General features: G+C 40.1%; 1 protein-coding gene across 1 annotated transcript in view; it reads left to right on the forward strand.

The window, feature by feature from the left end:
* SCIN (scinderin) overlaps window positions 1-21,162 on the forward strand; it is a 47,052-nt gene that overhangs the window by 8,277 nt on the left and 17,613 nt on the right. Inside the window, exon 4 of the mRNA XM_062495291.1 lies at window positions 9,771-9,920. Coding sequence (XP_062351275.1) covers window positions 9,771-9,920 — 150 coding nt within the window. The remainder of the gene's footprint in view (window positions 1-9,770; window positions 9,921-21,162) is intronic.

Below are 21,162 nucleotides of genomic sequence, written 5' to 3' on the forward strand. Positions count from 1 at the left end.
GTTGGAAGGGAACTTTAAAGGTCATCTAGATTAATTCTTCCTGCAATAAGCAGGGACATCATCAACAAGCTGAGGTTGCTCTGAGCTCTGTTCAGCCTGACCTTGAATGAAAGTTATTCTGTCTTGATCAAGCCTTCTAAGTTACTGAAGTCAAAACTTGGCTGGAAATAAGATCAAAAAATAGTGTTGTAGCTGCCTGTGTCCTATCTTAAAAGTGGTTGGGATCCCATGGAGACATGTACCATGTGCACAGCCCACACAGCAGCTTGGCTAATTTGTTACTAAACTGCATTGACAGCACTTCAAATACCCTGCCCAGGTCTCATCTTGCTTCTTTTGAACTCTCTTGGCTGGAAAATAGCTGCAGAAGGCAGAGAGAGAGCACCTGTGCTATGAGGGGAGTTACCTGTGGAAATGTGTGAAGACCTTTCAGTCAAGCAGTCTTGTGTAACACCATGAACTGAGAGCTGTGTCTGTACTGATTTTCCAGGAGAGTGCTGGGATCAGTCAGACCCTGATTTACGTTGGGGTGTTTTTTTCTACATGGAATTTCCACGGCACCTCTTGGATGAGCCTGGGAATCTCTCTGTAAGGGAGCCTTTGGGCAGGGAAGACAAGTGCAGGGCAGTGCTGAGAAGGCCTGGAGTGGAGCACACCTTGGTGTGCTCGGTGCATCTTGTCCAGGTGTAGCTCTGCTCAAGGCCTTCCAGGAGCTGCTATTTTCTGCCACACAATCACAGAGTATGCTAAGTTGGAAAGGACCCACAAGGACTGTAAAGTCACACTCTTAGCCCTACACAGGACAGCCCCAAGAATCATACTGTGTCCCTGAGAGCACTGTCCAAATTCTTCTTAGTTCTGTCAGGCTTAGTGCTGTGGCAGTGTCCTTGAGGAGCCCATTCCAGTGCCCAACCACCATCTGGGCAAAGAATCTTTTTCTCATATCCAGCCTAAACTCCTCTGATACAACTTCAGGCCATTGCCTTGGGTGCAGTCACTACTGAGAAGAGATCAGTGCCTGCCCCTCCTCTTCCTCTCACTAGGAAGCTGTACCTGTAGTGAGGTCTCCCCTCGGTCTCCTCCAGGCAGAGCAGACCAAGTGACCTCAGCCACTCCTCACACAGCTTTCCCTCAAGGCCTTTCTAATCCTGTCCTGAGCTATTGCTGGTATCCCACTTGAGAAGCACCAGGATGGGTTTCACAGTTTTTGGTGGCCTTGCTCTATGCTTCCCCTTTATGTCCAGATGCAGCTCCCTCTGTTTCACCCCATCCTCCAACCACCTCCCCTTAGACACAATCCTTTGACTTCCTTCATCACCAAGACAATTCTCAAAACAGCAAGGAGCAGGAGGACATGGAAAATGATCACAGAAAGCAAGGGAAAAGATGAATCACTGTGCCATTTTGTGAGTAACATACAGTTTTCAAGGCTATTTTAGTATGTATCTAGATGTATCTGTAAATATACTGTATAAGTGTATATTTCTGAGAAGATGTGCTAAAGACTTTCCTATCTTTTGTGAATTTTTCTGCTTTAAAGTGGGGAGGGAACTTGTCAGTATTGTAAAATTAATCCTGTGTATATTGGTGTATGCTGGTTATTTATGAAATAGGAATGTTGAGACGTGTCAATAATTTGGGTAGTTATCAAAACATGGAGCAGAAATAATGGGAGTAACAATTAAATAAAGCAAATTAATTGATCATCTGATTTCCCAACTCAGTTTGGGAAGCCCTGCTGTATGAATGTTGTCTGAAGTTGTATCCTTAGTGACCAGCAAAAATATTCTTGGTGCCTGTGTTTGGCTAGAGCTTTATAAAATGTAAGACTTGACTGTGTGGGATTAATCTCTTGATGGGAGACAGCAGCAATGCTGTGGGCTAGGTGACTGCAAAGGGCAGGCAGGTGGAGAGCTGTGCATTGCTCAGCCTTCTTGAAGAAATTGAGGCAGTTGTTAAAGTAAGGGGATGAAGGGTGATGCTACCACTGAGGTTTGAGCTTGGGCTTGGAAAGTTTTGTCAGTACAATGGAAGTTCTGCAGGTGGAACATCACCCTTCTCCCAAAGGAGTGCAGATGGGTGAGGTGATAACTGTAGCTCAAGCTAAATGAAGATTGAAGGTAAACTGTACTCAGTTGTCCATTCTTCCTGTTCCTGTAGTGGTGCTTATAAACTGATCTGTAGACAGCCAAGCGGTTGCTGGTTTGAAATGTAAGAGCCTGCAGTAGTCTTAGAAACAACTTGTGCTGTGAAGCATTCAGTGTAGGTATTTCTCAAGGGCTTCATAAATCCAAATGAAAATTATGAAGTAAGAACCCAAAAGTATGGGATTGAACAGAGTTGGTAAAATTGTGTATCTGTGTGTTCCTACTAGAACACCTGACATAATAAGCATGTCAGAAGAAGAAAAATTGCTGCTTTGCAACAAAGATACTAGAAGTAGTACATCAGGCAAAAAGGCTGGCTTTTTATGACAGCTGCTTTTCATAACAGCTGTTAACTTAGTGTAGATGACATGTTTACAAAAAGAGAAGTAACTTCTGCTTTTTAAAGATGAAGATAACAGATACTTGCTTTATGATTATGACCACAGGGTATGATTCAGCATCACATTGCAGCCTTAAGCACAGTTGTCTTGGTGGCTTCTGTAATCTTCTTCCCTCACTATTTCTTTTAGGTGGCTTTGCTTGTCTTCCACTGGATAAAGCAGTTCCCATTAGGTATAGCAATTACTTTAATAAAGTCACTGTTAAGGTATAAACAGGGCTGGAAGAGCAGTTCTTGCATCTTGCAGTTGATCACTGTACATTTCTAGTTGCTTTCCTTGACTAACAACTGACTCATGTCCTTTTTCCATTCACATGTTCCTCCTACAACTAACCTCTTCCTCAGTTTCCCCCAGCTGAGAGTTAAACTATTGCTCATGCTGTAGCAGGGAGCTGCCAAACAAGTAGCTGAGCTTGAAGAACTAAAGTACTTAGGTTCTTTATTAACTTATTAAAAGCATTAAAATGTTGTTCTGTCTAGACAATGTGTATCTTGGTAAGCAAGCATCTCAATTTTTCTGTGATTCTGTGAACCAGTTACTCCAGCAGTGTGAATGCCAGCATTCTGGAAGTTGCTATATCAAAGTCATCAGATGGAAGAAAAAAAAAAGTCCTTTTGCAACCCCCCCCCCCCCCCCCACTTCAGTTAAAGTATTCAGAATATAGATTTTTATTCATGCTCTAGGGACTGGAAAGTTTCCCCTCACTCTCACTTGTACACAGAAAAGTATCTGAACCAGAGATCATTATTTAAGCTTCAGGTGGACTGGACACACATGTATCCACAAGGATTCAGTTAAGTTGTTTTTCTTCCTGATGTAATTGGAAATCCAGATGTTTTGCTGCTTGAGCTGCTGTTGTTTAGAATTAAGATTGTCCTGGTATTTACCCTTTTATCCACCTTAGTATAGCAAGAGCTATTCCAAGTGCATACTAGCAAAACAGGTGTAAGAGGAAAAATGAATGTACTAAATGCATGACTCTGCTATATCTGGCTTATTTTTAGTCCAAAAATTGAGTCAAATGACACACTCCAAAGAGTGGTTACAAAGACACTGTTGTAATTTTACTAGGGCCAGGCTCATGGTGGCCTCAGAGGTATTCTGGCTGAGTGAATTTGGAGTTTGTTTTGGATTATCAGAACTCCACAACTTTCAATGGTTCACTGTATTGCAGTTTCAAAAAATGTAAAAAAGGTAGATTTGATGGATATGGGAAATAAGAGGGGTTTTTTCCTTGCCTGTATCAAGAATTCAAAAGTCAAGAAAGGAAAAAAATTGAATAATTTAGGGAGAGAAATGCCTTCAGAGGTCTGTATTAATCTGGTTGAATCCTGACATTCTTCTTAATACATACATGTTGTTAGTTCCTTAAAAAAACCCTGGATGCCAGTGAACTCACAAAAAAGCACTGCATTCTAGTTGTTTTTGTTCAGTTCAGTAATTTTCCCTACAGTGTGGACTTTTTCTTGATTTACATTTTTCTGTACTTAAAAAAAAAAAAAAAACAAATGTAAAAGGCACTCCACACTCTTGCTTTGGGGGGTCTCTGTTTTATTTCCAAAAACTTGGTGTTTGAAATACAAATACCAGTGTAATGTATCACTGTTTTACAAATACTTAGAATTAAAGGCATTAGAAGTATTTCTGTTGTTTGCAGTTCATATATAGACTTCTTTCCAAATTTATTTCTATTTTGTATTGGCATTTCTTCTTTAAACATACTAAGTGTAATTACAGGACTAGCCTTTCAGTGAGCTATAGGGAAGTTGTGCCTTATCACAGCAGCTGTTCTCTAATGGCTGTGAAGAGTCTCAGCTGAGTGCTTGCCCATTATTTCAATAGTAGCATGATAAGATGTGTATAAAGCTTTGCCAATATTCATGTATGCTCCATCTGCTTCTAGAATTGCTAGGCTTTTTCTGCTTTTCTACTGTCCAGTGGTGAGTACTAGTAGGGCTGGCTATTTTGGGGACCCCTACATCACAGCTCTCTTCCTCCTGACCCACCAGTCCTTACAAATCTCATCAGCCTTTCTTCTACCTGCTGTGAAAACACCACAGTGACCTTCTGGGATGTGCTATTTGCATCTGAGCAGCAGCAGCTAAAGCAAAGGGAAGAGAACAATTAATTATAACTTTGAAAATATTACTTTCTTGCTTTTTCACCTGTTTAGTCAGAGTTGCGGGGGTTCAGAGAATGTACTATGGTGTTTCACAGGAATGGGCAGATTTAGCTGAGGAGTTTTCTCATGTTGAGTCCCTCTGTATTAGAGCTGTACCTCTGCTGCAACAAATGTTGAGGTTTAGAGGAACGGAAGACAACATCCTGACTGACATTGAGTAAGGTTAAGCTGCATCATGACAGCATGGAAAGGTCCATACTACAGATTTTAGCTGTCTCTCAGCTAAGAGTGATATAGAGTGATTTTTATTTGTTTTTTTGAGATGCTTTTACATTGAGAGTGTGTTCTGGAGTATATATGGGCAAAGGTGGACAGGTTTAAGGTGTATCAGGACCTCCAGACAATGAATAGAGGTATACCAGCTGGTGATGCTTGGCTTAAATTCTTTCCTTAATGAAAGTTTAAAGTTTATTTCAACATTTTAGGTTTAATGAGACGTAAACATTTCACTGTTATTTTCTACCTAAATTGAAGTTTCACCAAAAATATTGTTTCAAATTATAGTTTTGGAACCCATTTAATTTGTTTTGCTTTTTAATATCTCTTCATGTAAGAGAATGCAAATCAATAATTACAGTAGAGGCCTGGCAGTTAGTAGATATTTCAACAGACATATAGGTTTGACACACTAGCATTTTTAGGGCATGTTTAACTAGAGAAAAACAACTTCATGGATTTAAGCTTCTTGGCTTTTCTTGTCATTGTCCTGGTTAAGATCCACAGAAATGACCACAAAAGATCCAGAAAAGAGTATGTTTTCATTTGCCTCCAGACTAGAGAGGCTGCCAGTTGAATACAGAGGTGGCTCTGTGTTGGAATGGAAAAAATTGGTTTTTTATGTCACTTCTGAAATAAGTGATTTTTTTTGTTGTTGTTGTTGGTTTTTTCCTTCTCTTGCTCTGGGTGACACTTGGGGCTGAAGCAGGAAGCAGGAGGTGTATTTTCACAGTCCCCCTCCATACAGGGAAAAGTGCCAAGGTGCTCTTGCTCAGGGTTGCACATGAGCCATGCATAATCATACTGATGCACAACTTCTGTGTGGAAGGTGCACGCTGGGTCATTTTTAATGTGCTGTAGAAATCTCATGTGACTTGCACAAGGTCACCCTGTAGGCCAGAAGCTAAAATGAGTAAGAGCAGTGAATTCTGACACTCTATGGGTGGAAGACCAAACTATGTCCCCAAAATGTGCAGTTGAGGGGAGAGCTCATTCTAATCGCAGTTGAGGGGAGAGCTCATTCTAATCACAGTGCACATGGCACAGACCCAGCCTGCCTTCCCAACCTCACTCAGGAGCTCTAGGGTGGTCACTGTTATTCAAGATAACATTTTTCATTATAATTTTATTTATTATAATGTTTTCTCTCCCTCTGCTGTTAATTGTCCCACCATGATCCGATAACTGTATTGCTATCAACAGACATTAATATAGGGTGGCTGTCTCAGTGTTCTGTTTAAGAGTGCAAACTTCTGAAAATAAACTGGGCTTGGCACAGGAATTACTGATGAATGAAGCTCTTGTTTTGAGGATAGTGAACACTTGAAGTCTGTTTTCATTTTAATGGAAACATTTTTTGTCAACCTGCCAAATCCAAATAAAGTTAGCAAAACAAACCTAAAAATAGTGGAGGTGTAGTACAGTGAGGAAATTGTGAAAGTAGTGAGTGAGCTAAAGCTAAATATCATATTTTGCCCATAATGGAGCGTTTTATCTGTATAAAAACTAAATGCATGAATAATAAAATATGAGCTAAAAGCCCAATGATTTATTGGATATGGTTAGATAACTAATTGCCTGTATTTCAGGTAAATCCAGAACTAAATGTGGCTTTAACTTCTAAAACTCTTTTTCTGATTTTAAACTGTTAAAAAACCCGAGTCTGCCTAGAGGTTGAAATGGGCAAGTTATATCAGGAAGGCAGATTTGTAGATATTCAGCCTCTCTACTGTGAGGCCTCAAAATTAGATAAATTGAAAATGAGATTATTTTATTTCAGAAGAGAAAACTACTTAAAACCAACTCCTGAAAGCTTCTAGGATTGGATGTTTAAGATATTTTAGTGATCACAGTAAAGGCATTACAATATTATATACTTTGGGACGTTTTCATGACTTGTCGCTGCTTACATCCTTCCATTTGATTATACAATACATGAAGTTTAACTTTCAGGCTTTTAATAAAAAATATTGTCTTTATTCTTTAGTGCTAAAAAGAAGCAGATTCTTATTTTTCTAGCTTTTAAAATCAGTATTTTTCAAATAACCATATAAGATGGAGCTTGTGAATCTCCAGATCAGACACTGCTTGTTGGTTCAGATGGTAGTTTATGCAATAGAAGAAAATCTGGGTCTTGGACCCCATAAGGAAAATAATGAAACTTGCAAATTTAAAAATATGAAATCCATTACTGTAGATTTTTAAAGGTCCTTCTCCTTCCTCAGGCTTATTTGAAGCTAGAGCCTGTGGACTATAGGGGAGGGCTCAGTTGAGTCACTTAATGACTGAAGGCAGACAGGGAGAATAAACTGTGAATGTGGAGTAACTTGGGTGCAGTTGGGCCTTTAGGAGATGCTAAGAAAAGAAAATATGAATTTATTGTCCAAGAAGTAAAGGTCTTTGTAATTTGCAGTGGCAGTTTAAGTCTCACAATATCCTTTGTGGTCAGTACAGCAAAAATATTCATTTTATACATGTAATTACTTGTTTGAGGTTCCATCACCACTTACCAAAAAAGCAAGAGAAGGCCAATGTGTAAAACTGATGCTCTGATTCTAAGTTGTCTGGATGAAAAATTTCCACCACAATCTGCCACATCAACACCAAGATAAGGCAGAAGCTGCCTTACCCCTTTTCCTAGTTCTGTTATATGACTTCTTGCTCTTCCTTATTGCTTCTACAGACAATGGGAAATAAAAAAATTCCTGTTTATTGCTGTAGTATCTCTTATGACTCCTGTTTTCTCACATAATTGCAAATAAGCTCAATTAGGATGTAGGCCAGGATGCTAAGGAATGGCATTGTGGAAAGTCTCCATGAATTTGGTAGAAAGGGCTGAAGCAGTGCCTGGCAATAACAAATGTATTTAAAAATCTGCTCAGATTGGAACATTTTACTTTGTGTACACTTTCAGTTCTTTAGAAAGTTATTCCCTAAGTATGAACAGACATTTTGTTTTCCTGGGGAAATGTAGAAAGTCAGATTTAAGATAAGGTTCAGACCTGACACCAGCTATGTCTCCAGATTCTGGATACTTGGTAAATGGACAGTATTTAAATCAGAACTTAGAAGCAATTTTTTTATATAAGCCTACAGTCAAGTTATTAAAGGCAAGCCGAAAACCTCACAGCTTTAATTGCCTAACACCTGTAAGTTGAAAGGGATATAGTTCTGTGAATCTGCAGTGTAGTCCTGGCCAAAACCTTCAAAAACATTGTCTTTGAAGAGATGCTTTTGAAAGGGGGAGGGAGTTTGGAAGGGAGCAGTGAGATCACTGAGATCTCACTGTGGGGGATTTTTGTGTCCAAACTGGTGAAAAATAACTGTTGGAAGTTACTAGCACTGTTTTGTGTGCAGATGCCATGAATGTTAGCTGTCTTCTAAAAATATGTGTCTGCTAGTACTGAGAAACTGTGCTTCATCCTTCACTTGTCTCAAACCACCCTTTCAAGTACTGTTAAACACCAACAGTGGTCAGCAGCAATAACTTGATTTTTTTCTTTTATGAAACAGATTTCCATCTCAAATCTAAATTTTATACAGTTGTATATACAACATAAAACTAAGCCCAAATAATTTATTCAGTGAGGGCTCTGATTAAAATTTGCATTTCAGATGAACACAAACAAGTTAAACCTTTTTAAAGCTGAAAATGACTGTGTACCTTTGTTGCTGTACTATTTGAGCTATTTGACAGAATCATGTGAAGAATCAAATTACCTTCTTCCAGGAGAAGGTGGGGGGAAGCAACCAGTCAAGATTAGTAGTTTCCTTGAACTGGCTCCTTCCAGCCCAGCCTCTAGCATCCCTTTAGATTATATTATTAGTCATAACTTTGTTAGTTACTTTGTACCTTTTGTTTGTAATTTTAATTAAGACTGAAATCTAAATTCTTTATTCTAAAATGCTTCAAATACATGATAAATAAAAATTTTAATGGGAGTTACCATTATTTGCCAAATATGTTGCCAAAACTGGGGGTCCTTGTTCTGTGTTACTAAATCAGGTGATCTGTCTTAGGCTGGTTCTAGTATCTTCCTTTCCTTAGAGGTGCCCTGGGAACATGCTGTGTTCTGCAGGTCAGCAAATAAAAACTGGATTGAAAGGTCTAACTGTAGTTTAGTAACACATACAACCAGGTTCTTCCCTGAGATTTTGAAATTTGTTTCTTGACACAGGTGAGTACCAGCACTGCTGAAGCACCATAGAAGAGGAGCTGACATGTATAAAATGTGCAGTAGCAAATTTAGGATTTTCTGGTTCTTTAATAAGCTGAAGTTCTATATGTAATTGGGATAAAACTCAGTCAAGCTAAAACTCTGAATATTCAGGGCTCAAGTGATCTCATATGTGGAAGCAAAATTATATTATGTGAATATCCTGCATATTACAGCATCACAGAATGAAATAGGCTGGAAACAACCTCTGAGATCACCAAGTCCAACCTTTGACTGAAGACTGCCTTGTCAACCAGACCACAGCACTGAGTGCCACATCCAGTCTTTTCTTAAACGTCTCCAGGGATGTGACTCTACCACCTCCCTGGGCAGCCCATTCCAATGTTTATTCACCCTTTCCATGGAGAAATTTTTCCTAATATCCAACTTAAATCTCTCCTGATGCAGTTTGAGACTATGGCATAGATACTGCAAATATCTATGTGATTGAGCAGCTCTCTTCTAGAAAGTACTTCTGAAAGATACAGACTCACTGATATTCTGGTGGTTTAGATCCAGTAGGAGGATAATTATTAATAAAATTAATTTCATAATTTTACTATGCTGAATCCTATTGCTAATGTGTGTGTTCTTTTCATTATTTCAGGAAATCTACCAGTGGTGTGGCTCATCATGCAATAAATACGAGCGGCTGAAGGCTACACAGGTTGCTATTGGCATTCGGGACAATGAACGAAATGGAAGGTCTAAATTAATTACTGTGGAAGAAGGGAGTGAGCCAGAACGCCTCGTAGAGGTATTGTAATGTGCAAACTTGTTGCTGACATAGCTGTGAATAACAAGTTTTTTGCACCTCAGGAGCTAAATCAGGTTAGGTTGAAGCTAGGAAGACAGATAAAGGATGTAATAGGCCAGTTTATATCTTTTCCTTCCTTCCTTATCCAGGCAGTGTTAATTGGGCATTGCAGTCTGAGATAATTAATCATCTGAGAATACTTTTACAAGAACAAATATTTGCTGTTTTGAGTTATCTGTACAGTGTCTGAATTAACAGCATGGCTCACACCAAAGCACACTATCAGCTCTGTGTGGGGAAAGAGCATCCATCTGGGACAGCCCCAAACAAGGAAAGACATAGAATTACTGTGTGTAAAAAGTAAAAGAATGTAGCAAATTGCATATTGCACACCACTTTGCATATTTCTGCTTCTATTTCAAGATCATAAGCACCTAGCCTCTGGTAACCCTAGTGAGCCCCTACCTCATATGTTTAGAAAGGTTAGCCATTTATTTAAAATCCCAGATTTCAGATATAACTGAGCTGATCAAAGTAGAGTAGGAAAAAGTTCCCAATTTATGTATTCACATACTAATAAAAGCATTGGTGCTTGGCATTTGTGTCCTAAATTAAGCTTCATCCATTCATTCTCTAAAAAGAAGGAAGAGGGAGCAGGGTCACAAAGCAGTCCTTCAATAAAGTGGAATATGTACAGCTAGAATATTGCCCTGTACTCCAGATTAAATTCAGGAAGTAAAGCTAATGGTGCATGCAGGAGTGCAATTATTTTTTGTGGTGCTTTCATTCAGTGTGGTCATATGTGGCATAACTAATTACTGCCTGAGCAGCAAAATGGGTTCTGAGGCACCAGCCTGTGGCCATGCTGGCTGTGGGGACCCCTTTGGGTGGACTGTCCATATGCTGGTAAAGGCCTTTTTTCCTGTGGCTGCCAGTACAGATCTGTCTGTGTTCAGAAGTAGGGGAGGTGGTACCCAGTGTACCAGAGATTTTTGATGAGGGGAAAAAACCCAAGCAAACAGTCCTCTATCTGGATTTTTACTTCCTTGTACAGACTTTCCAAACTGGCTGTGATGTGGCACATATTTTACATGTATAACTCTCTTGAAAAGAGCACAGATTGACATTTAGAGAGCAACCTCCTGTTCATGTTTTGAATCACAGCATGGGGTTGCATCCTGCTGTGGCTGGGTGGCACTGAGACCCTGCTCCTGGCTATCCTGGGGTTACCACTGGAGGCTCTGAACAGAGCTTCTGATGCACTCATGTGACCTGGGAGCACTGAGCAGAGCAGCTCCCTTTGCTCCTCTTACCTGGTTACAGTGCAGGTGCAGATAAGTTGGACTTAAGTGCTGCCCCAGCGAGGACATGGGCCAGCTGCAGGCTGCCTCCCTGCCATCCCCCTCCATGGGCTCTGAGGGGAAGGGATATGGGATAGGCTGTCCTTGCCCCTGCATGTCTTTGCCAGATTTTTATTTTTGTGCAACTGTTGTTTTGTAGCAACCTTGACACATGATTAAGAGCAGGAAAACACCAAGGTCTAATTTTGATCCTGTAGTGCATTGTTATTGTATCAGAAAATAAAGGTTTTCTTCACTTGCGCAGCAGTGTATGAAGAAGTTTCTGCTTTTCCTTTGGGATTCTGCATATAGAGGGAACAGAAATGGGTAGTTCAATGCAATTAAATTAATTGCTTTTATTGCTGCTGCTGTCATGAGCCCAGTTTGAGTGAGTGTGTCTGCAGTCAGGGTTTATCTCCTAATCTGCATTGTGCTAGCCTTGCTTTTGTAAGTGCTACTTCCATAACAGGGTCTGCACCTCATAATAGGGAGGTCTGTGGCTCTCCCATGGCTCTCTCTGAAATGTGCTACTAATAAGTCAGGAGGGTAGTTAAAGTCACAAACATATAAAATTTATTAATCCTTATTCCTGCTCAAATTGTATCCAGTTCCTGATACTCTTCGTTTGGATTTCTCCTTGCTTCCACAAAGCTAACTGCTGTTGAGCTAACATTGTTTGTTTCTTCCCTCCACATCAGGAAGGGTGGATTTTTGGCACCTCCAGCTTTCTTAGAAAAAGGTTGATTCATTTTCTAGGGAGAAGAATTACATACTTTAAATGTTCAGTTTGTCATCTAGTATGCCACTGAAATCAGAAAGAGATTTCCTAAAATTAATCTTCTCTCACAAATGTCAGGAATTATTCCCCTTCCTGTGAGCTAGAAATTCACTTCCATATCAGTGGCCAAACTGGCTCATGCAGTGCCAGTAGAAGCTTCAGGCAGGGCTGACATACCCAGCATGAGTACCAGCAGAAAGAGCCAACACTGATCTTACTCCTGCTCCATAAGCACAGAGTTGTGACTCCCTGCTAGAAAAGCAAGACTTCTGTGCCTTCACTCCATCAACAGAGGCAAGACAAAGGCTGGCTGTACTAACCCTGCCACACTTCTGTCCTGCTGTAGGATTAGCAGGGGCAGCAGTGCTGTGACAAGGTGTGTTTCCCAGCCAGCCCACTGTCCTGCTGGGAGCTGTGGTGCTGTGGGTGAGGTGAACTTGTCTGATAAGGGCAGCTACCTGCTCCCATCTACCATTTTTAGCAATGGGAACAGGCTGCCCTGCTTGAATTTGCCCGTGGGAGAGAACTGTCTGGAGCTGCTGTAGGACTGGATGAATTGCTGTGGCAGACCAGCAAGATACAGCTCACTGGCCCTGGGAAAGGAGAATTTCTAGAAGGTAGGTGTGTCAGTAGTTTTGACAGCAACAAGCCCTTTTTCATCTGCCACCACAGGCCACTTGGGAACACGCAGTGACCATCCTGTGCTTGCTGGAAACACAACATGTCTGGAAAGCTCAGACTTGCAGCACAGAACTTCTCTTAAGATGCTTCAGGGATAACTAGAACTCTTGACTGGGAAGACAAGGCAGAAGCTTTCTGTGCAAGAACATCAAAGATATTTATATGTCTGGCTTCACCTCCATGATTGTGCTTTAGGCGAGGTAGTGACTGGCAGGTTTAAAGAAACAGTACTGTATAGGGTTGCTACCTTGAAAAATTAAAGGAGAAACAGACCAGCTTGGACAAACTGCTGCTGTTGCTGTGACTGGTGACCAGTCTCAACAGAACATTAAAAAAATCACCAGATGCCAACTCTGCTCTGATTTTCGCATGTGAACAGCTGAATAGTTACGTATTCTCCTTAATCTTATACTTGAAAGTTTGAATTGTGTTACAGGATTTTTTTTTTTAATCTTCTTGGGACTAATCCAAAAACAGATCTTAGCAATGCTTGACTCAGTTTGATAGCTGCAGAGTGACCATGTTAGAATTAGTTACCTACACTTATTTATTTATTTATTTTAAGATTGAAGACTAAATATATTATTTCAAAGATAACCTGAGACCAAAATCCTCTAGCATCTGTTGCTAGCCCTGTCTGCCCCCTTGGGCCTGCTGTGCTGACACTGCTACTCATTCTTCTCACTGCTTGCAGTGGTAAGGTGAGATGTCACAGCACTGCTTTTAGCTGCCCAAGGGATCACTGAGGACTGAGAGCAGCCAAAGTAGTAGGCAGCCATGCTCAGGAGAGGCAATTTTCTACTCTAGTTGGAATCTCTTTTCTAGTTTTGAAGAGAGGACAAAATTGGAGAAACTCTATTTTTAAAAGTTTCTCATAATCTTGTTATTTAATATTGTGGAGTAATGGCAAACATGGAAACAAGGAATCAGAAATTACTCTATTTGTGAAGATTTCTAGTCAGCCAGCAAGCTGAACATGCTTGCAGTAATGGAGGAAACATAGAAGTATGCAGTTCTGAGTCACTCAAGGGACAAAGCATCCAATTCTCCATTCATTGTGCAGCAATTCCTTGATCTGGTCTCATAATCCTAGAGATGAAGTAGAGGGGAGGAGAAAGTCTTAGTATATTTGTTTTCCTCTATTTATGTAATTTAAAATATTAGACATCCTAAAATATGTTTATATTGGTAGGACTTTCTGTCTACACAGACTCATCTCCCTGTGATACATTTCAAGTATGTTGGGCAGCTGTCAGTCTGTAGGGTATGAGAGCCAATGAAAAGGTAGGATAGACTGAGTTTTACCTAAACTAAGTATTTAGCCTGTGTCTGCCCCCTCTACTTAATAATGTCATCTTAATCATGTTCAGCTAACACTTTTCAAGATGCTTGTTTTCTCTGAGCCTGTCTGATTCGTAGAACTGCTTTATTGTTCCCCCACAAATTACTCCCTTAAAACTGCAGCTCTTGGTAATATATGATTGCTGTGGATTTTACTGCTGAGACTTTTTGTTGTGGTTTTGTAAAGATTTTTGATTTTCACGACTGAAAAAAAAATGAAACCTGAGACATGTGACAGCTGAGATCCAAAACCACAAGAAAATTAATCATCTTATTAGTATGCATCTTTGGAATCACTCCTCAGCCTTTCAACACAAAGCTCCACCACTCTTATTTGCTCAGCATTTGCAGTTGTCACGTGTCTGTTTTTGTGAGCTTTCCAGAGCCCTTACAACAGGTGGGTCCAAACCTCTCATAAAAGACTTGTGTAAAGATTCAGCTAGCTAAATATAGAGCAACAGGGGGACCTTCTTCCTCCTTGCTGATAAAGCAGCCTTTCTCTTCCCTGCTTTTTCTTTAAAGCCCCTAAAGCAATGCTTAATCATGAGAATTCCTGAGTGCCATTGTATTCAGTGATGATTGTTTTTGCCTGTGGTGTGAGTAAATACTACCCGTGAATGGTCTGATCACATTACAGCCAGTCACACCTTTCTATCTTTGTAGCGCTAAAGGGATGGGCAGCACTACACGGTGCTAACTGAGCCCTGTGGATAAAATCCCTAGAGCACAGACAATAAAGAGATTCCATTGCAAATGCAAGTTACAGAGGATCTAGACTCTAGAGACTCAAATAAAGCAAACATGTTGAAAACATGAAGCTCCAGTAATCCTTAAAATTAATTAGGTAGATGTCTGCCCGTATGGATAGAAGAGCAGGATCACTCCTTCCTTTCTTATTAAATTCAAGCCCTTAAAAATTGTTTTCTTACAAACCAAGGACAGCATGGAGCACAGTGAGATAGCTGGGAAAAAGTGAGGCTTGCTGTGACATTATAAGTGGGTGTGAGAGTGCAAGGACATGCTGCTTTGAAGGAGCTGTGCAGGTTCCTGCAGTTCCTGGCCCTGTCACATGGATCATTACATAAGGCTGGAGGAGCAGCGCGTGCCCCACTGGAGAAGGTACCAGTTTGGTACCTGCTCCTTCCCAGAGCCAGCAAGAGCAGGACCTGTCATCACAACTCAGCAAAAGCAAAAACTGCTCTTGCTACTCTTTGCATTTCTTCTTATTCCCTTGCTTTTGGTTGTATTATGAACTCAGGTTGTGCTAGGGGGAGGTTTGTTTGTTTTGTATACAGAGGAGTGGAGGAGCAGTGGGAGTGAGGGTGATGCAAGAGGAGGAAGAGGGGTAACTTCTTAGAATAATATTCTATTATTTTTGTGGACTACAAACTCCAGGCATTTTTTAGGGATTAAACAATTGTATAATCGTGAAGCTTGTACACAGTTGTACTTAAATGGTACATGTTCATGAGCTGTGAATTGCATGTAACTGTCAGGGTCCAGCCTGACCTGTTCATGACCAAAAAAAAAACGCCAATATGAAAAGTAATGAAGTCTGTCTATGGCTTTGGAAATATGGAAACCAAAGTAATGTATTTTATTATCTAAATTGAGGCAGCTGGAAAAAAAGACATTATTCTAAGGAATTTTGTGAAATAAATACTAGAAATTAATTTAAGTCCCAGGGTAGAGGCAGTATTGAACAATTGTCTACAAAGGAAAATGAATGCGCTGAAAGAGGGTTGAGGACAAGGGAAGTTGTACCAGACTCCAGTGCAAAGACTCAGTAACATAGTTGACGCCTCTGTGTGTGCCTACATTTTCATGAGAATGCAAAGATTTAAGAAGGCTAATGCGCAGAAAGTAGCAGAACTGCTAGCTGTAGTTTCTATTAGTAGTTGCATTGGCTATTCAAATGAACAAACAGCTTTCTCAGGCTGCTTTGAAGCTATGGGTCAAATTTACCTCTCAGGAAGACTAATATGTTTCTTTACTGGACAGATTTTGAGTATATGCAGGTGCCAGCAAGAATTTGGGTCCTGTCATTTTGAGCAGTAAGAGTTTGTTGGATACAACTCAAAATTGTCTAGGGGAATAAACCTACAGAGGTGAAAATCCTAGGCATGACTGTGCCTGTTCCATCTGAGGAGTGGCAGCTTACCAAACATTCCAGTGTTTAATTAAGCTTTATGAGGGGCTGTGAATGTGGGTACAAAGTGCAAACCCCTTGCCCTTCAGGGTGCCAGTTTCAAACTGTCAAAACCAGGAGTCCTGTTTTCTTTACAGTGATGAAGCCTATCTCCTTCATTAAGGACAGTCCCTTTTCTTGATGCAAATTTACTTTTAAATGCCTAAATTACACAACTCATACCCAGGCAAAACTTGCATGACCTGGATTCCAGTACAGATTAGCTGCTTTGCACCAGCTGAGCATTTGGCCCAGTGTTTTCCCCAGACCCATGCAGAGGATCAAGAGGGGTTTGGCCAGAGAATGGCAGAGGCCGGTAAGGAGAAATCTTCTTAAATGTTGGGAGTTGCCCATAATATTTTTCAAGCTGCAGTTTTCAGTCTTGGCTGCCTGAAGCTAGGTACTTAAATGACAGGGAACTGAATAGGAGCTGCAGGTGGCAAACATATCTGAAAGCCAGGCTTCTAATTAAGTCTCTAAATACAAATTTCTATGCCTCCATTAGAAATTTAATTTCAGAAAAGAAAATGTTCAGGGGTTCATACTGCATGGCATGAGCTAAATTCTTTATGAACAGCTCTACTAGCAGGTGGTTGAAAACCTAATTTCTTATGCTGGGAAAGCTGCTGCTAAACTAGGTATTCTAGGGAATTTCTAAGATCCTAATGATTTTCTGGAAGTGCTTGTGATCAGATTATAACGTGTCTCATTTGCATTCTTGTGAGTTGGAAAACCACTCATCTTTGTTATGTTTCCTTCTTTAGCAGCTGTAGTGCTTGCAGGGCTACCACATAAGTCAATTATAATCTTATAATTACATGTTAGAATATGAATAGAGTTTGTAATGGCTTTTTTCTTTTTTTGTGCTATACTATCAAGGAATGTTTTGGTGAAAAAGTACTATAATTTTCAGTTACTAAATGAGCATAATTAAGAGAAGGCCAAAGATAAGAGATGTTAGCGCTTATCTCCACATGGGGTTGTTAGCTGTTATTTCAAGGTGCTTGCAACAGGGGAATTCCATGGAGAAGATCTGAAAGGGTAGATTTTCTTTGCTGTATAAAAAGCTCTGAGATAGTCACTTCCTGGAATTCTGCATCTCCCTAACAGAAATGCATCTTGAAGTAATTTTTTTCCTTTTTTTTTTTTTTTTTTTCCTTACAGGTATGTCTCCTCCTAGCCCCTTACAGAGCAACTGGCATCTGTGTGCAAGGTTGCCATTGAATTTTCATTAGTAATAGTTCTATAATGCAGGAAGGGCTTAGGGAGGAAAAACTTTGTAGATTGTTTTGTTGGGTTTTTCTCAAAGAATTCTGCATGTGCACAGATTGCTGTTCCCTCTCCAGGCTGTGTAAAACTGGAATAAGAGTCCTCTCACATTTGGGCAAGAGTGAAACACAGCTGTATGGAAGAAAGCATCCCGTGTGTTGTGGGGGATCAGTTCAGTATTTTCACCACCACAGGGTGTGATGCTGAAGAAATCTGTAAATAGAGTTATTGCAGGTACTGCAGAGCAGGCTGTTAGGGGCAGGTCTTCTGCTTACACAGTGGCCTATGACTTTGATATTATCTGGCTTCACCTTTAAAAAAAAAAAGGTAGATAAATTAAGATGGATTTAAATACTTCAGTAATGAGTGTTGCATCATCTAACTATGAAGAACTGTAAATCATAGCTGAACATTTTGGCTCCTTTACACAAAATTTTAGGACATGTAGGAACTTAAGCATTAATCAGTCAGCGAAGGGCACCTAAACTAAAGGAGGAAATTATTCTCAAAAAGGTAAGCAGGATATATCTGCTAGACCATCAGGTGAAAGGAACATTCTTGCTCTCTCTGTGCTAATAAATATTTAATTTATTTCAAGCATCAGCAGGAGTCATTTATATATGAGAGAATATATGTCAAAATACTCTCTGAATTGCTTATTAGAGTCCAATCTGTGCTTTGTCTTGGACTGAAGAGTTGGGTGTCATACCAGAGAGGATTCCCTGGCGTATCTGGTCTGTTTGCTGTATGGGACTGGAAGTGCTGAGCTTGTCAACGTTGCACTGCAAAATATATTCCGATGCCTTGAATGGCTTTTTCCACGCCCCCCTTCTCATGGTCTAAGTGCTGAAACACCTTGCTGCAGCTCCTCTGCTCACCCTGATGCTGCTGTGTATCACATCTGCCTCTGCTGCTCTTCCAACTGCTGTGCATGCATCCCCTGGGAACACTGATTTTCTATCAGGGTCTCTTGCTGCCAATCGTGGGCTGCTGCCTCCAGCTCAAGCTTCACAGAGTGTTTACCACACTCCTCTTTTCACTCCCGTATTGATATGCTTAAGCCACAGGCTTGGCACCAGCTGCAAAACTGGAGGCACTTTAGGAATGAAAAGCCAAGAGTGTTGTGGATTTTATCAGATAAATATTCTTTATGTCTGAGGCTCCCTGTTGGCACTAGTTACTGATTTATGTCATTATTATCCAACACATAAGCATGCACTGTCACGCAGCATGTAAGATATTTTATCCACAAGGCCTTCAAACAGAGATCTGCAAAGCTGCAAAGGCTTCAGTGTGTACCACAATTTATGTTCCAATAAAGCAGAAAAAATGGGCATCTCAAGTACATGTGCAAGCCTCTGCAGGCTTTGGGTCCCATATTTAATACTACTTCTGGTATCAGATGACAATGTTAACAAAAGAGTAAGATTAAAAATGTAGGTAGAAAGAATTAGTATAAATGCAAAAAACGATGTGGAGGTGATTGATTAGTTAATTTTTAATTATGCTGTAGGTAGGCAGGTGCTGAACAGGTCAGTTCTCTCACATGCATTCAGCAGCAGTAATGGTTTGAAAAAAAATCTGCTGCATTTCATAGTTACTGTCATTCACTCTCCTGGTTTCTTTAGCACAGGAACACTGTTCATCTTGGAGGCATTCTAAAGGCCAGATATTTAAAAATCATGTGGGCTGGGGATTTCCTCATTTCATGCACACCCAGTCGCCAAATAAATAACCAGCTTAGATACTGCCAGCAGTGCAGCCCCAGCAGGACAGAAAGCTTGTTTTACCTTGGAGCCAAACTATCAAAAAAAATCAAATTTGTACTCTCAAGACTGATCTAGACACCTTTCCCTGAGCATGACCAGTTTCACAGAACAGACAATTAATGCTAGAATATTGTTATCATGTGAGTAAAGAATTTATATGCAAATTATCCCAGACAGCAATGCAAAGTTGCAAATATTTTATTAAAAGCTGCTGAAGCCTAATGCCCTATTTTTAGGCAGTTAAGCACAGAGCTTTGAAAAAATTATGATTTGCATTTGAAATTCCTGAGACAACAGAAATTTGCTAAAAATGTAGGCCATAATTTATGCATCAGAAGTGCCATGAGCAGCTGATGTGTTTTGCTGTTGTATAGCAATCTGAATTCATACAGATCAGATTTAGACCTTAATGCCAGAAAGTCCTTTTGGTAAATTACATGGTAAACACCCAGAAATTAATACCATGCCAGAACTATTCGTTAACATAAACCATCCTTTTGCCCACTTGCCAGTGCATTATGGCTATATCCATCTTATTTTCAGTCTGTGTTCAGGGGGGTGGGAGGTCAGCTGCTCAAGGTGAGCATGGAGTGAGATCTGTTGTTGCTGGAATTGCTAGTGAGAGGCCATTTCAGGCAGAAACCCTGTGAGCAGTTCAGTGAAAGGGTAAGTTTTTCCAGTTGGGAGTGTAATTTTTTGGTAAGATAATAAATGTTTGTTCAGATTGATGGGAAGAGTTCCAGGTTACAATAATCAGTAAAATAAGCATATTGGTTGTTCATAATCTGACAAATGTCAAAAGTAATTTTTGTTCAGCCCAGAATATTCTCAGCAGTGATTGTGTTCTGTCAGAGGAACAAGTAACCCCAAGCAATTAAAAGCTAAACTGTGGGTAGTTACTTTAGCAGCCAAGCCCTAAAGCCACCTTTGCCTGATGATCCTCTGTGCTGGTACCCAGGGTCAGCCAGGTGGTTACTAGCCTGCATCATGTTCATCCCTTCCTTTCTCTGATTGATTTTTTTTTTCCTGCTCAAGTACATATTTGAGAAAATATTTATTTCAGAGAGATGTTGCTTGTAATTTTCTTCTCTGCTTTGAAGGTTAGTAAAAATCTAAGCCTTTGTCTACCAATGAGTTCATAATGTGTTGTCGTTCAGACTTGTAGTCCTGCACAGTGGCTTTGTTCTGTGTCACAACCTACATGTGTACCTTGAATTTGTGGAGCAGGATATACTTGCTTGTGTCAAAGCATACAGGAAAGTAAACGATGAGCTACTGCCCTGACTGTTTTTCAAAAGTAAGCTACGTAAATTTCTTGCTCTTCTTTCTATTGCTCTCAGCATAAAAAAATGGGAGTTTGTTTGGTTTTCAAATCTCCTATTTGGGATCACAGCCACAACAAACAGTTCAATTTCAGACCCAGAAACCTAACCCAAAGTGTGTAGATGATGAAGAAAATCAAACACAATGCTAGCGTACACAAGTTAAACTGTATGAAACTGGTTTTCTCTCTTAATTAACCTTCACTTGACACGTTGTTCAAGTATTGTTTTCTTAGGTGGATTTTCAGCCTCACTGAACTCCTTAAACTTCTTGCTCCCATTAAATCAATATCAACTATTTTATGATGCAGAGCTGGCTTCTCCAGTTACGAAGAAAATATTTGTCAAGTTTCTTTTTTAAAGGTGGAGTATTTTGCACTTATCTGAGGGAGTGCAGAGATTTACAGAGAAGAGCTTGTACACATGCAAATATGAAACAGGTTTTGCAGACAGGAGAAGCTACATTGCATTTACCAGAAGAGTAACTTGGGCAATTGTAGAAGAACTGATGTTCTGTTTGTTTGTTGGTTTGCATAATGGTATTCTTGGACTAA

The sequence above is a fragment of the Cinclus cinclus genome, chromosome 1, assembly GCF_963662255.1.
Source record: "Cinclus cinclus chromosome 1, bCinCin1.1, whole genome shotgun sequence".
NCBI classification, from domain to species: Eukaryota; Metazoa; Chordata; class Aves; order Passeriformes; family Cinclidae; genus Cinclus; species Cinclus cinclus.